Raw genomic sequence first — 14,106 nt, forward strand, 5'->3', positions numbered from 1 at the left:
GCAAAACAATACCTATTCGACAGAAGAAAAGCCAACAATGCTCAGAACCCCCACTCAAAACAGCCATAACAACAATATACACCCCAAAACACAACACATTTTGTAAAAAAAAAAAAAAAAAAGTAACCCCCCTAACCAAACCCCAATTGGCAATAAATAATCAAAACTCATTTCAAAAAAGAGGAGTAGCTGGGACCCTTAACAAGTGAAAGAGTTCTGAGGATGCTGTGATACCCCATAGGTGTCAAATCAGGGAGTCCAGCTATAGAAGAACCTGCTAAAAGTTCATAACCAAAGGACCAACCAAACTCTAAATTCAGGACTGGTCACACTTTGATAAAGATTAATGTCAACAGGCTTTAATTTTAGCACCACCATTTTGGTGCTAAAATGGGTGTTGGTGCCGATCCCATTTTCTCCTCCCCATTTGCAAAATAACACTATGTTCTTTCCATGAACAATTCACATGGACAACCCTGCATCAATCACTTAAGGCCTTTCTTTGTGTGCCTCCATGAGAGGTACAGAAGGTGGCAACATGAGAATGGGCCTTTTCTGCAGTGGTCCCCATTTGTGGAATGTTTGCTCCGGGGAGGCTCGCCCAGCGCCTTCATTACATATCTTTAGACACCAGGCCTTTAGCTGATTAACATTTTATGTCCTTTTAAATGTGTTTGTGGGAGGGCAGTTATTGGTTTGTTTTGTTTTTATTTTAGTATGTATTTTGTATTCTCAAAGATGCCTGCAAATGAGACATGAATGCTGGCAACATCAACTCCACCATGTGGGAATCCCTTGCAGACAACCACAGTGGCCGGAGACAGACAGGTTGTGTATTCACAGCAGTGACCAGACGAGGAATGCCCACTGGGAGAATGCAACAGCACAACTGGATACCTTCATCTGCCCCAGATGTAACAAAACATGTCTCTCCTGTCTCGGTCTATACAGCCACAGCAGGCACTATAACTCTCCAAAAGTTTGACTTCACCCCCAAGGCACACTCTTCTGTTGTCTCCTGAGACAGATGGATGCCAACCAGGTTTATATGTTAATGTTGTGAATTGCCCTATGATCGTCAGATGAAGGGCAGTATATGAATATAATAATAATAGTAATAATAGTAATAATAAATGTATGCTGTGGCAAGTATGAAGTCATGAGATTAGCCCTATTTTAACCTTCCTGAGATGGGAGGAGAGTGTATTTCCCTTATTTTGATATCTACCAGGATGTTTTGAAGTGGCTATCCAAATGATTTTTCATCACTAAAAGAAGAGTGTCTTAAATTCAATTTCAGCTGACATCTCAAGGCAACTTATAAAGCCATGGTCCTGGAAAGGAATTATAGGGAGACTGAGGTGGCCTTTGAGGTGGCCTTCGTATGCAGAATGGGCCAGAGCTGCCATCTTTTTGTTCATACTTTGGCTGCTCTAGAACACACTGAAGTTATTATAAATACTGATATGCTGGCATAAATAAGTATGGATTCACCTATTTTTCTTATATACACCTTAAAGAAAAGTCACCTTGAATCATAGTCATGAGACTCTGCCTTTAGTTTCTGACACTTCCTAAAAAGAAAACTACTAAGAAAAAAGCTTGCGACATGAATGTAGGCAGAGCAATGTTAATCATTACACGAATAGTCTTCTGGCCTTACACGATTACTATGAAAGGAATGAAACATGCAAAACTCTGAATCTAAATATGTTGGCAAAAGAGTAAAATTAAAAATAGGAAAGATGAAGCCAAGACCATTGGCACCAGTCCACTATCACCTTCGGATGTAATCACGTTGATAATAATGCTTAGCACTTACAATGATAACACCATCAACCCAATAAGCTCATAGCACTTTACAAACATTAGCTGATTAAGACTCTCAGGTATCTTCATACTATATGAAAAGCTCCCATTTTAGAAATAAAGAAAATGAATTAGGGAAGTCTGCCAGTTGCTGAACAAAGTGTTAGTTGCAAAATAGTAACTCACATTTTGTCTCATGTATGCTTAGCCTTGAAAATGCTGTCTCCACAGCTCTAAAAAAAACACACCTCTCTCTAACTGAGAGCGAATATCCCAGACTGGTGTGTGTGTGTGTATGTGTGCATGGGAGGCACCAAGTCCTCTGGAATCCTCTGTTTGCGGTGTGTTAGGCTTCTCTAATTTATGTAGATTACTCATAAAACTAAAATACTGTTCCGTCAGCCAGGCATCAGAGCAATATGCAATAAATTCTCTCCTAGAACCCACTGTTTCTATAGATCTTCATTGTATCATCTATTGTTACAATCCTGTTTTCCATACATTATAACAGAACAGGGCAAAGCTTGGATTTTTCTGCATGATCAGTCATTTTAAACCCAATGAAATGATTTATTTCCAATGAATTTCCTTCTACAATTATGGTAGCCTTAGGCACCACAGTATTGCAATGTTTAACATTTCCACACTGCTCCTTCTTTCCTATCCATGAGCCTTGTACTTAAGAGAATCCTTTCCCACTCAACCCACTTCTACAGACATCAGCTTCCCTTTCTCCCTTCCATGGTTCCTTTTTATTACCCCTTACTGGTTGGCAGGAGCTGGGACCGAGCAACGGGAGCTCACCCTGTCACGGGGATTCGAACCGCCGACCTTCTGATCGGCAAGTCCTAGGCTCTGTGGTTTAGACCACAGCGCCACCCGCGTCCCGTGGAAGTAGATAAATAGGTACCGCTCCGGCAGGAAGGTAAACGGTGTTTCCATGCGCTGCTCTGGTTCGCCAGAAGCGGCTTAGTCATGCTGGCCACATGACCCGGAAGCTGTACGCTGGCTCCCTTGGCCAATAAAGCGAGATGAGCTCCGCAACCCCAGAGTCGGTCACGAATGGACCTAATGGTCAGGGGTCCCTTTACCTTTACCTTACTGTTGCATATTCTAATTACTCCATCTTTTCCCTTTTTCATTTTTTCTCGGCGTAATTTTTACTGTTGAATTTAACCCTCCTAACGTTTTATTTTGTCAGCTTTGGCCCGGTTCTCCAACCTGTTAAGGGTTGTTGTGTTGCTACCTCCTTTCTGCTTCTGTCTCATTACCTTTGGTTCCTTGGCGGGATCTGATGAGATTCTTTCCCTTGTTTTGTTCCGTCTTGCCTCCATACTATAGCATGAGCTGCCTCATACAGCAGTAGCATAACATGTACCAAAGAGCTGGAAGCCCTCTCCTATCTTCTGCAATAGCAAAAATGCTGCCTTGGATGCCAGTTAACTAGGATTATCATGTGCTAACACTAGCCGAAGGAAGTACGATATATAGATATGGAAAATATAACTGCAGAAGTTGCTGTAAAATTGCCCTTAGAAACAAAACCTCAAACTCTGTTTCTTTTTCAAATACGTATGTGCCTAACTCACAGGGGTGTACTGAGGATTAATTAGATTATGTTTCCAAAATGCTTTGAAGATGAAAAGCAGTCTAACCCACTTTTATCTCCCCCCGCCCATTTTGTAAACTCTTTACAGCAGGAATAAGAAATTTGTTGGTATGTAGGCTGAAGGTGACAGCAGTCAGTTAGTTGTTACCAGAGTTATTCTACTAGCTACACAGTTCTAAAAAGCCCATACTTTTTAGTTTAAAAGAAAGCACCAATTCACCTCAGTCATGTCCTTACGATTTTAATTCAGATCACATAAACCTGCTTTGGTCTCTTTATACACGTTAATGCTAGTATTGCAAAGGGTAGTAGTGAGCCTTCAATAAACAGAATCAAACACACCACTGCACATTATGGAGTCTCTATTATTTTACATAGTATCTGAGGGCATCAAGGAATGGCTATGAAAAAGACAACTGAAAATATATTCTGACAAGACTAAGGCAAGGATGGCTGGCAGACATTGTAACCTGGGGCTTTTAAAGACACCTGTCACAGTAAGTCCAGTTCCCTTGGTCATAATGCTTGGCAAACCAGGTTGCAGTGGTGATATGAACGCATTCACAATCTATCAGGTGGGAAAGCTTTAAGACCTAGTTACTTTTATTAATGCCTTTCTTTACCTCAAAGTTAGATTAAAGCCTTTTAAGACTGTTGCAGAAACTGCATTTGGTAGAGAATTTACCCGGGGTAAATTTTGCAAAGTGGCACAAAATGCAGGGTTTGGAGCACCAAATGGCACAAAACTAGAACAAATTTTGGCTTCAGTTGCGGGGAGGATCATGAATTTCAGGAATTGCTTTGGTGTTCCATGGTTCCAAGCAAAAAAAAAAGTGACAAGTGGTATACCCTAAAATTCACAAAGGTTGCTTTCTTGAAAGTTTCATCAACATATAGAGATTGCTGCTGACTGTCCCACAGTTATGAAACTTCCTCAGGAGAGTTGCTCATCACAGCATTTGAGTATCTTCATAAAATAAGGCCCTTCTGCTCTGGCTGGCATTTTGTGGTTTTGAATTAAACCAACGGAAGACAATTTTATTTTCCATTTTATTCTTTTTTCTGTTTCTTGCCAAATCTCCAGCCTTACAGTCAAGAAGCCTTTACGCCTGTAAGCCTAAATGTTCTTACAAAGGAAGTAGGAATTCAAAAGGGCTTGCTTTCAAGTAGTGGTTGAGATCAGCCTGTAAATCTTTAAAAGAAGGTGGGACATATACATTTGGTATGTAAGAATGATAAGACAGATTTGTTAAAATGGTGTGTTTAAATACAGGCATTTAAAGTTTAAAAGAAAGAAAACCATGGTAATTTAAATCTTTTCATGCTGCAGTTGACATTTATAGCAACTGAATAAGATTAATCATATAGCTCTCCCGATGATTCATGTTGAGTAGCTAATATTTAAAAAGTAATAAACTTTGGATTCACATTAATTAAACACTGAAGTTCTGATTAATGTTTTTGATTTTTGCAGTCCTTAAAAAGACAGTCTTATAGTTCACTGATTTTTTTTTTTTAATTTTGATTTGGAACAAAAAAAAATGTAAAATACACCAATGGAAGCAGATGATGGGCTTGTTTTCAAATACATTGCACTAGGTTTGCAGTTAGCTGTCCTGTAACCTCAATGTAAATTCTTTGAAAATTCAAATATTGGAATTATCATAAATATGCAAAATAAAATTGCATTAATGCAAATCAATTTGCATAATTTATCCTTGATAGCAGAACATTGTATTTACATACTTAGATAGTAGAAAGTAATTTACATTTCTTTATCATCATCACATCTATCTTTAAAACTTTTTGTAAAAAATAAACAAGCTCGTATAAACTACAAAAAGAAGCTTTAAGTAATGATTTCATAGTGCCAAATTTCCACCCAGAATCAGATACTATACAAACAGAAGTTCATCAGTTGCCTACTTCAGCTTTTATTTGACCGGCAAACAAGGTACTGTGGCACACTGGATACTTTAAAAAAATAATAAAAAATCATACTACATTGTGTGATGTAGAGAAGTATTTAATTAGAATAGAAGAAGAGCCTTGCTGGCTCAGACCAAAGGTCTATTTCTTCTGGTGACCAACCGGCAGGAAGCCCAAAAGCAGGACCTAAATGCAACAGCTCCAACTGATTGTATATTAATGTAAAAATTATTACATTTACTTATTAACATATCAGCGTACTTTGTTTCTTTGCAGTATACCAAATGCAATCTCTTTCTGAAGAAGACCCAATGTAAAGAGGTTAATCTTCAAATGCTAGAATGATTTATACTTCTATGTTTATTAAAATATGCTCCTTGACCCTGTCATTATCTAAGCATGCCAAGGGTAATCTGAACTTTCTCAAAGCTACCAGTAGTAATCACAGCTGCTAAAACAACAAGCATTAAAAGAAGCCAATAGGCCAGACCAAATGCTTTTAAAAGACCAACAAATAAACTGGATAGGCCCATATGCCACTATAGATAATACTCCAGGAACTGCCATTTCACTCCAAGTTCAGCTGCCAAAACCCCATGTATACTGGCTGACTGGTAGCTAAAGGAATTATACACTTTTGTGATGAACATGGTACAGTAAGAAAAAATAAGTACTCTCTACCATATTACACTGGGGACGCGGGTGGCGCTGTGGGTAAAACCTCAGCGTCTAGGACTTGCCGATCGCATGGTCGGTGGTTCGAATCCCCGCGGTGGGGTGCGATCCCGTCGTTCGGTCCCAGCGCCTGCCAACCTAGCAGTTCGAAAGCACCTTCGAGTGCAAGTAGATAAATAGGGACCGCTTACTAGCGGGACGGTAAACGGCGTTCCGTGTGCTGTGCTGGCTCGCCAGATGCAGCTTGTCACGCTGGCCACGTGACCTGGAAGTGTCTGCGGACAGCGCTGGCTCCTGGCCTATAGAGTGAGATGAGCGCACAACCCTAGAGTCTGGCAAGACTGGCCCGCACGGGCAGGGCTACCTTTACCTTTTTACCATATTACACTAATACCCCTATTAATTCTTTAAGCACACATTATAATCCAGCACTACAAATGCACATATGAGTCTGATTAAGAAAAGCAATAGAAGATCTATAAAGGTACCCCTGCCCGTGACCTACCCTAGAGCTGCGTGCTCATCTCGCTCAAGAGGCCGGGAGCCGGCGCCGTCTGAAGACGCTTCCGGGTCACGTGGCCAGCGTGATGAAGCTGCAGCTGGCGAGCCAGCACCAGCGCAGCACACGGAACGCCGTTTACCTTCCCGCTGGTAAGCGGTCCCTATTTATCTACTTGCACTCGAAGGTGCTTTAGAACTGCTAGGTTGGCAGGTGCTGGGACCGAACGACGGGAGCGCAGCACACGGAAACACCGTTTACCTTCCCGCTATAAAGTGGTACCTATTTATCTACTTGCACTTAAGAGTACTTTCGAACTGCTAGGTGGGCAGGAGCTGGGACCGAACGACGGGAGCTCACCCCGCCACGGGGATTCGAACCACCGACATTACGATCAGCAAGTCCTAGGCGCAGAGGTTTTACCCACAGCGCCACCCGCGTCCCAGATCTATAGATACATGGTTTTTCTGAACTTGCTCAAAACAGCAATCCACGCTGCATAGAAATTTCCTTTTAACTTTCCTTTAATTTTGGGATGAGTAATGGATTGTATCGTGTCAACAAACTGAAGCTCAGTCTAGATAAAAGGGTAGTTAGTAGGTGGTTATTTGAATAATGAACAATCCTAGATGGGGTTGCACATTGTTGGTGTCTGCTGAGAGATCCAGTGTTGTCACTGGTGGCCCAAGTGGCATCCATGGTAAGCTGTACCTTTCACCAGTTATGCAAAGATCGGTGTACCTCCTGCAGCCTCTCCCGGACACAGATAGTATGGTCTGCTGTCCATGCCCTAAGTATCTCTACACTGTACCACTACAATGTTGTATAGAAGGGTGCCTTTGAAGATTTATCAGAAAGGTCAGTTTCCATCAAATGCGGCATCTAGTTTACTGTGACCAACTACAGAGAGCATCTATCACTGTTGTTATAAAGCAAAAATGATTTCCAGTTAAAATTCAAAATGCTGACAGTTACCTATAGAGCTCTCCATGGTTTAGCACCAAACCAGAATACATTGGGCAGGGAGGGGGGTAACATCATTGTACCTCTCCAGCTTTTCCCTTTTGGAGGAGATGAGCTGGTGAGAAGATAACAAATTTATTTAAAATCTGGCTGCTGTGGCTTCTGTGGCCACTGAAAAAGCAGCAAAAACAGCACTAGCAACTACAAATAACAAAAGTTAGCTATTTATATTTTATTCTTAATTCTGAATTTCATATAATACTTGGTACATATTAAGTGTGACTCAGATTAGAAGCATTAAAATGAATGAACATGACTAAGTTAGGCCCATTAATTTCTGCGGGTCTACTTTGAGTCAAATGCAGCTGAATGCTACCCACTGAAATTATGTGTATGTTTATCCAACTGTTTACTTTGCTTATTTTGATCTATTTGATATTTGTAATTATTTGTTTTTCAAATATCGTTCTGCATTTTGATTACTGTAATGCTTATTGTGAGATGCTTTAGACATTGGTAATCGTAGAAAAACAACATATAAATAAACTACACCAGCTGTCTGAAAGATTCCCTTTCACCACATGAACATGACCAAACTCTATACTCCTGGAAACCCTCACCAAGTCGCACCAACATTTCAGGTTGGTGGTTAGAGAAAGCATATTTTCAGCCGTGGTATCTCTAATTTTGAATGCCCTGCCCAGAAAAAGCTTGCCTGGAAGCCCATTCTGATTTCTTCGTGATGCCAGCAAATATATTTTTTAATTTGTCCAGGCATTCTAGCATATTCAACAACTAGTTTAAGGCTTCTTTAATGGTTCAGTGGTGCCAAGAATAGTCATAATACAATTTCTGTAATTTTATATTATTTTACTTCTTGACTGTTAATGTATTGTTTTGTACTTTCAACTGTATGCCACCTTGAGAATTAATATACAACAGTAGCTCACAATTTTTCTTTAAAAATAAAATGCAACTATTTATAATTGCTTTTGAATTTACAGTGCTTCTGAATACTAATTGCTGGAAATGAAATGATGGGAGAGTGTTATTGTGCTTGAATCCAGCTTGTTAGTTTCCCACAATCATCTGGTTGGCCATTATGAGAAAAGGATGCTGGTCTAGGTTGTCAACTGGCCTAATCTAGGAGCCCTTATATTCTTACATTAGTTTAAAATTAATGAATCAATAATTCATGAAAATAATTCAAGGCAATTCCAATATTTACAGTGGACGCTCAGGTTGCAAACGTGATCCATGCAGGATGCACATTCGCAACCCGCAGCATTCGCAACCCGCAGCGGCGCATCTGTGCACGAGCGGGTTGCGATTTGGAGCTTCTGTGCATGCACAAAGTGCGATTTAGTGCTTCTGCGCATGCGTGACCGCCGAAACCCGGAAGTAACCCGTTCTGGTACTTCCGGGTTTCGGTGGGTCCGTAACCCAAAAAAACACAACCTGAAACGTCTGTAACCCAAGGTATGACTGCATATCCTTTGAAGAGGACAGCTTAATTATACAAATTTAATTCTTATCCTTATTATAGAGAGAAGTGGTGCAAGTCCTTTTTCAAAAGCATTTCTGACATTCTGATCAAGTTGCCTCTGGCTGACCAGAAAATAACGTGGATTAGCTGAACACCATCCAAGGGAATGGTGGTAATTTACTAGAACTTGCCATGCTTATATGCCTCCTGAAGTGAACAGCACTGCAGTATTGCAGATAGAGGCAGGCTACAATGGAAGCATCTTAAAGTACCCTCAGGTAATGCCACATCAATCCTAATTATAGTCTAAAATCATTTATCTAAAGGCCAGGAATATCCTGAAGAATGACAATTTCAAGTTTTACATACGTTCTGTTGAAGCCTTCTTCCAACAGTCAAGTTATGCACTGCTTTATAAGACCAAAATCACTCAGTATTTCAACTGTATGTCAGCAAATTACATCTGTATTGCCACAGGTTCCCTAGCCCTGGTTTATCCATACTGATTTATGACAGAACCTGAACCAAAGACGTTGAAGTTCATATTTCGGTAAATCTTCTGGGGAAAGTACTTCTGTAATAATGAAGTAGTCACAAAGTGCTTTTTTTCACAGCCTGTCAATGTTCCTGTTGTTGGGACCCACCTATCTCAAGAGACAATGGAAGGTACTTCCAGAGGTAAAGTCAAACTGCTGCACTAACAGCACCGAAGTGACCTCCTTGGGGAGGAAGGCCGGGCAGTGTGTATGGAGGCTCTGGGCTGTCCAGACAAGAAGACACCCCCTTGGCCTTGCTGATGTGCTCTAAAGGAAAACAGAGCAATATATTTGACACCAGCTTGGATGCAGGAGTTGCCAGAAGGAGGCTTACAAGGGACCATCCAACTGTCTTAGGGACTCCACTCTGGATAGCGCAGGGCTTACTCCTTAGCCTTTCCTTCTTCTGAAGATATCCCACAAGGCAGCAGAGGTTTCGGATTAGAGTTTTCCTTCTCCTAGATGGGCTACCTTCACATGTTGACGAGTTCCATTTGCTCATGCCTATATACATACGTTCCTGTAAAGGTGCTTAAACCTCACAAGTGGCAGTGTCAAAAATGAACTGGAAAAGGCAGGATATTTGTTTCCTTGGAACAGCTCCACAACAATATGGCAAGTCAAAATAGTTCTGCAGTTGTCTTACCAGCTGTGTGGGCTGGCAAGGAACCAAGGCTGAAGCCCGTGCTGCTTGTTGCTTTCAGGGACTGAGTACATTGCGTTAGTATTTCTAACCCACAAAATAAGAATCTCACAAATGTTCCAACAAATGCCTTTGTTGTATTTGATTTGGAATATACATAGGAAAGAGGACATTCTCAGCAAACCTTAGAGATTAAATCAGAGTATTTTTTAAAGTAATGATCATGTCTAAATCCCCTGCCATTTGTTAAAGGAGTGTAAAGCAAATGCAATAGTATTATGAGAGAAATTTCAAACATTCCTGAACCATTTATAAGACTGACATTAAGGGATCACCTAAAGTATGAATTCTGCATACTGGTATACAAATGTATCTGTTAACTGCTTAAGAATAGTATGCCTACCTTGTCTGCTATACTCATCTGACTCCCGGTGGACCAAGTCTTTTACCCGGTTTCCATACAGCAATCTGGAGGAATCATGATCAAAAGCTTTCAAAGTTTCACTTGAGCTGTAGGACTTCTGTGTAGGAACTCTGCACTCATCGTTTTCTGTTGAAGAATTTGTGTAACGCCGTTCCTTGTCTCTTCTGCCCTTTGTCAGGGAGCAATAAGGTCTGCGTTCTTTCACATCCATGCTTCATTCCTTCTGTATGCACATCAGGCCAGATTACTTGAAATTCTGATCTACATTCAATTTAAGTCCACCTGTAAAGGGATTAAACAGATAATATATAATTTATATATTTGTATAATCAGATATGTAAGTAACAGGAGCAAAACTATTAATCAAACTATATAAAGCTGACTTTTAGCTGTAACTGAACTGTGTTTGAGAGAGACCAACAAAAGGTAATTATTTAACAGGATGACTGACATCTTAGCTGAGAGATCTTGGCCAATAAAGAAAATTACAGCATGAAACCCACAATCCTAAACTAGGGAGTTATTCCCACTGAATAAGTACAACTTGTTTCCAAGTAAACACACATAGGTTTGTATTATCTGGGTATAATCTACCAAAAATTGCTGGTATGCTCTCTTAATGCCAACAAGTGAATACATCAGGGGTGGGAAATGTTTTCTGGCCAGAACACTAGAACCTTATCTTCACCACCCCTTGCAGGCCAAAGTTGGCAGGTGGGTGGCAATGCCCACCTGTCAATCGCCTGGCATCACAGTGATTTGTTGCAACTTTGAAAGGGAGCAGAGCACTTTCAAACAGCCCTTTGTAAACTTCTTCATGCAAGGAAGATTGTGTTTGAGAGCCTTGAGCAAGGTGTGCACCCACTACCCAACATCTGATAGGGGGATCTCACCCCAAAAAACAATGAGGGGGTATCTGAAGAAGTGTGTATGCAGGTATCTGAAGAAGGTGTATCTGAAGAAGTGTGCATGCACACGAAAGCTCATACCAAGAACTGACTTAGTTGGTCTTTAAGGTGCTACTGGAAGGAATTTGTTTTGTTTTGACTATGGCAGACCAACACGGCTTTGTTTTGACTATGGCAGACCAACACGGCTACCTATCTGTAACTGTAATGAGGGGGCTGAAAGTGCCCTGGAGCCTAGGAGCCGGCACCTATGCACAGAAACATATATGATGAATATAACAGAGAAATCAATTATGTGAATTTTCACTCAACAGGTAGAAAGCAGTTTCTATGACACAATAATAATTTATTGTAGATTTTAAAATTTATGAAATGGGTTTTGCACAAATGACTGCCACTATTTTGCCTTGAGGCATAAAGAAACCTCTGAGAACTTAAATACCTGATGGTAGCTCATGAACAGGGCTGCTATTTCTTGTAGTAACATGCCATTTCTCCCACCCACCTTTTGTCTTCAGGAGGCAGAACCTAATGATATCTTTTTCCTCAGTGCTCCTTTCAGTATTAGATATTTGAAATATGCCACTTAATTAAAATACAAAACTTGAGCAATGGAATGTGCCAGTTCCTATGCAAAAGAATATTACACTGAAATACAGAATTCATCACTACACAATATCAAGCTGTGCTTCTTTCCTGTCCAACAAAAGAAATCTAAAATTCCTTTCTTTCTGCTCACTTATTGCCTTCAGAGCATTTTGTTTCAAACAAATTAATCAGTCATCTCCCTTAAACTGATTTGGAGCATTTATTTAATTTGCAATCATATTGTGATTCAGAAGTCTAAGAGGAACAGGTCTTTCATCATCTTGTCTTATCAAAACTATTCTAGAGGGCTGAAATGCTTTCCTGTATGAATCTCAGGTTTTATATATGAAATACATATTGTGAATACCGAAATCACCCTTCTAAGAATTTTGTTACACAAAAATAATTTTGTTACATTTCAAAACTAGTAAGAAGCAGCATTTTCTCTTCATGTCGGAAGGTGTAGACCTCTTGCCCGAATGTCAACTCCTATGTATTAATACAAACGTATTTCCAGTGCTTATCAGTGTACTACTATGATAGAACATGTATGATATTTCTTTTTATCGAAAACATGCACTGCTCCAGAAGGAATTGCACTGATACCAGGGGATGAAAAGCCTGCCAACACCAATATCTTTAATACAACTTCTATATCATTCCCAGATTTTCGAGATCAGTGTCCATGTTTGTCCTGAATTTAATTGTTGAAATCCTTCTCTGTGAAACAAGGTTTGCATTCCTGCTCCTTCCATCCATTATTATTTCAGCATCCCAGCTCAGCTAGCTCAGTTTCCAATAAGCTCACTGCTGCTTCTAAATGTATCCATTCTAGGCTCTTTTCCCTTGCCATCCATTTTTCCAGTGCTATCCATATTGTGATCTTGCAGTAGGAAAGTGAAGGTATGCAACCATACCTTTAAAAATCCTTTTAAAGGAAGAAGGAAGTATTTTGAAAGGGAGATATGTGGAGGCTACAATCAATAGAATCATTTCAAACCATTACATATGTTTCCCCTTCTCAGATATCTTCCTTTCCCCTACAAAACAATGTAGGGGATGGTAAGAGTAGTGGTTGGTATCTGGGAATTTTCCTTCCCAAACAAGGAAGAAGGTGCCTGGAGCCCCCACCCATCCTGTTTCATATGGTTCAAATTAGAAGCTGATTATGTTCCTAGCATTGCTTAACATGTCTAAAAAAAATTTTTTTGGGGGGGAGGCAAGTGTGTGACAGACAGAAGGACAAAAAGCAAATCATATACAGTGGTACCTCGCAAGACGAAATTAATTCGTTCTGCGAGTTTTTTCGTCTTGCGATTTTTTTGTCTTGCGAAGCACGGATTTTGGAAAAGCTTCAAAAATCACCACAGTCTTCAAAAACCTCAAAAAAGGCTACCACACCGCATGCTATGAGTTGCTCCTCGAAGTCAAGTCGCAACTGCACCCCCTGAATGCACGGTTTTAAGAAAAAGGAAACAAACTTGCAAGACAAAGGAAACAAACTTGCAAGACGTTTTCGTCTTGCGAAGCAAGCCCATAGGGAAATTCGTCTTGTGAAGCAACTCAAAAAACGAAAAACTCTTTCGTCTTGTGAGTTTTTCGTCTTACGAGGCATTCGTCTTGCGAGGTACCACTGTATAAAGGTAAAGGTAAAGGTACCCCTGACCGTTAGGCCCGGTCATAGACGACTCTGGGGTTGTGCGCTCATCTCGCTCTATAGGCCGAGGGAGCCGGCGTTAGTCCGAAGACAGCTTCCGGGTCATGTGGCCAGCATGACTAAGCCACTTCTGGTGAACCAGAGCAGCGCACGGAAATGCCGTTTACCTTCCCGCTGGAGCGGTACCTATTTATCTACTTGCACTTTGGCGTGCTTTCGAACTGCTAGGTGGGCAGGAGCTGGGACTGAACAACGGGAGCTCATCCCATCGTGGGGATTTGAACCACCGACCTTCTGATCAGCAAGCCCTAGGCTCAGTGGTTTAGACCACAGCGCCACCCGCGTCCCTAAATCATGTACAGTGGTACCTCGGGTTACAG

General features: G+C 40.7%; 1 protein-coding gene across 26 annotated transcripts in view; it reads right to left on the reverse strand.

Moving 5' to 3' along the window:
• TENM3 (teneurin transmembrane protein 3) overlaps nt 1-14,106 on the reverse strand; it is a 1,299,256-nt gene that overhangs the window by 308,314 nt on the left and 976,836 nt on the right. For 25 of the 26 annotated variants that reach the window (XM_081875189.1, XM_081875187.1, XM_081875177.1 and 22 more), the window contains one exon: nt 10,553-10,855. In XM_081875189.1, the coding sequence (XP_081731315.1) occupies nt 10,553-10,784 (232 nt within the window). In that variant the 5' untranslated portion in view covers nt 10,785-10,855. Of the gene's footprint in view, nt 1-10,552; nt 10,856-14,106 lie in introns of those variants that run through there. The other variant, XM_081875174.1, reaches the window with a different exon arrangement.

The sequence above is a fragment of the Podarcis erhardii genome (assembly GCF_964252035.2).
Source record: "Podarcis erhardii genome assembly, chromosome: 9".
Taxonomy (NCBI): domain Eukaryota; kingdom Metazoa; phylum Chordata; class Lepidosauria; order Squamata; family Lacertidae; genus Podarcis; species Podarcis erhardii.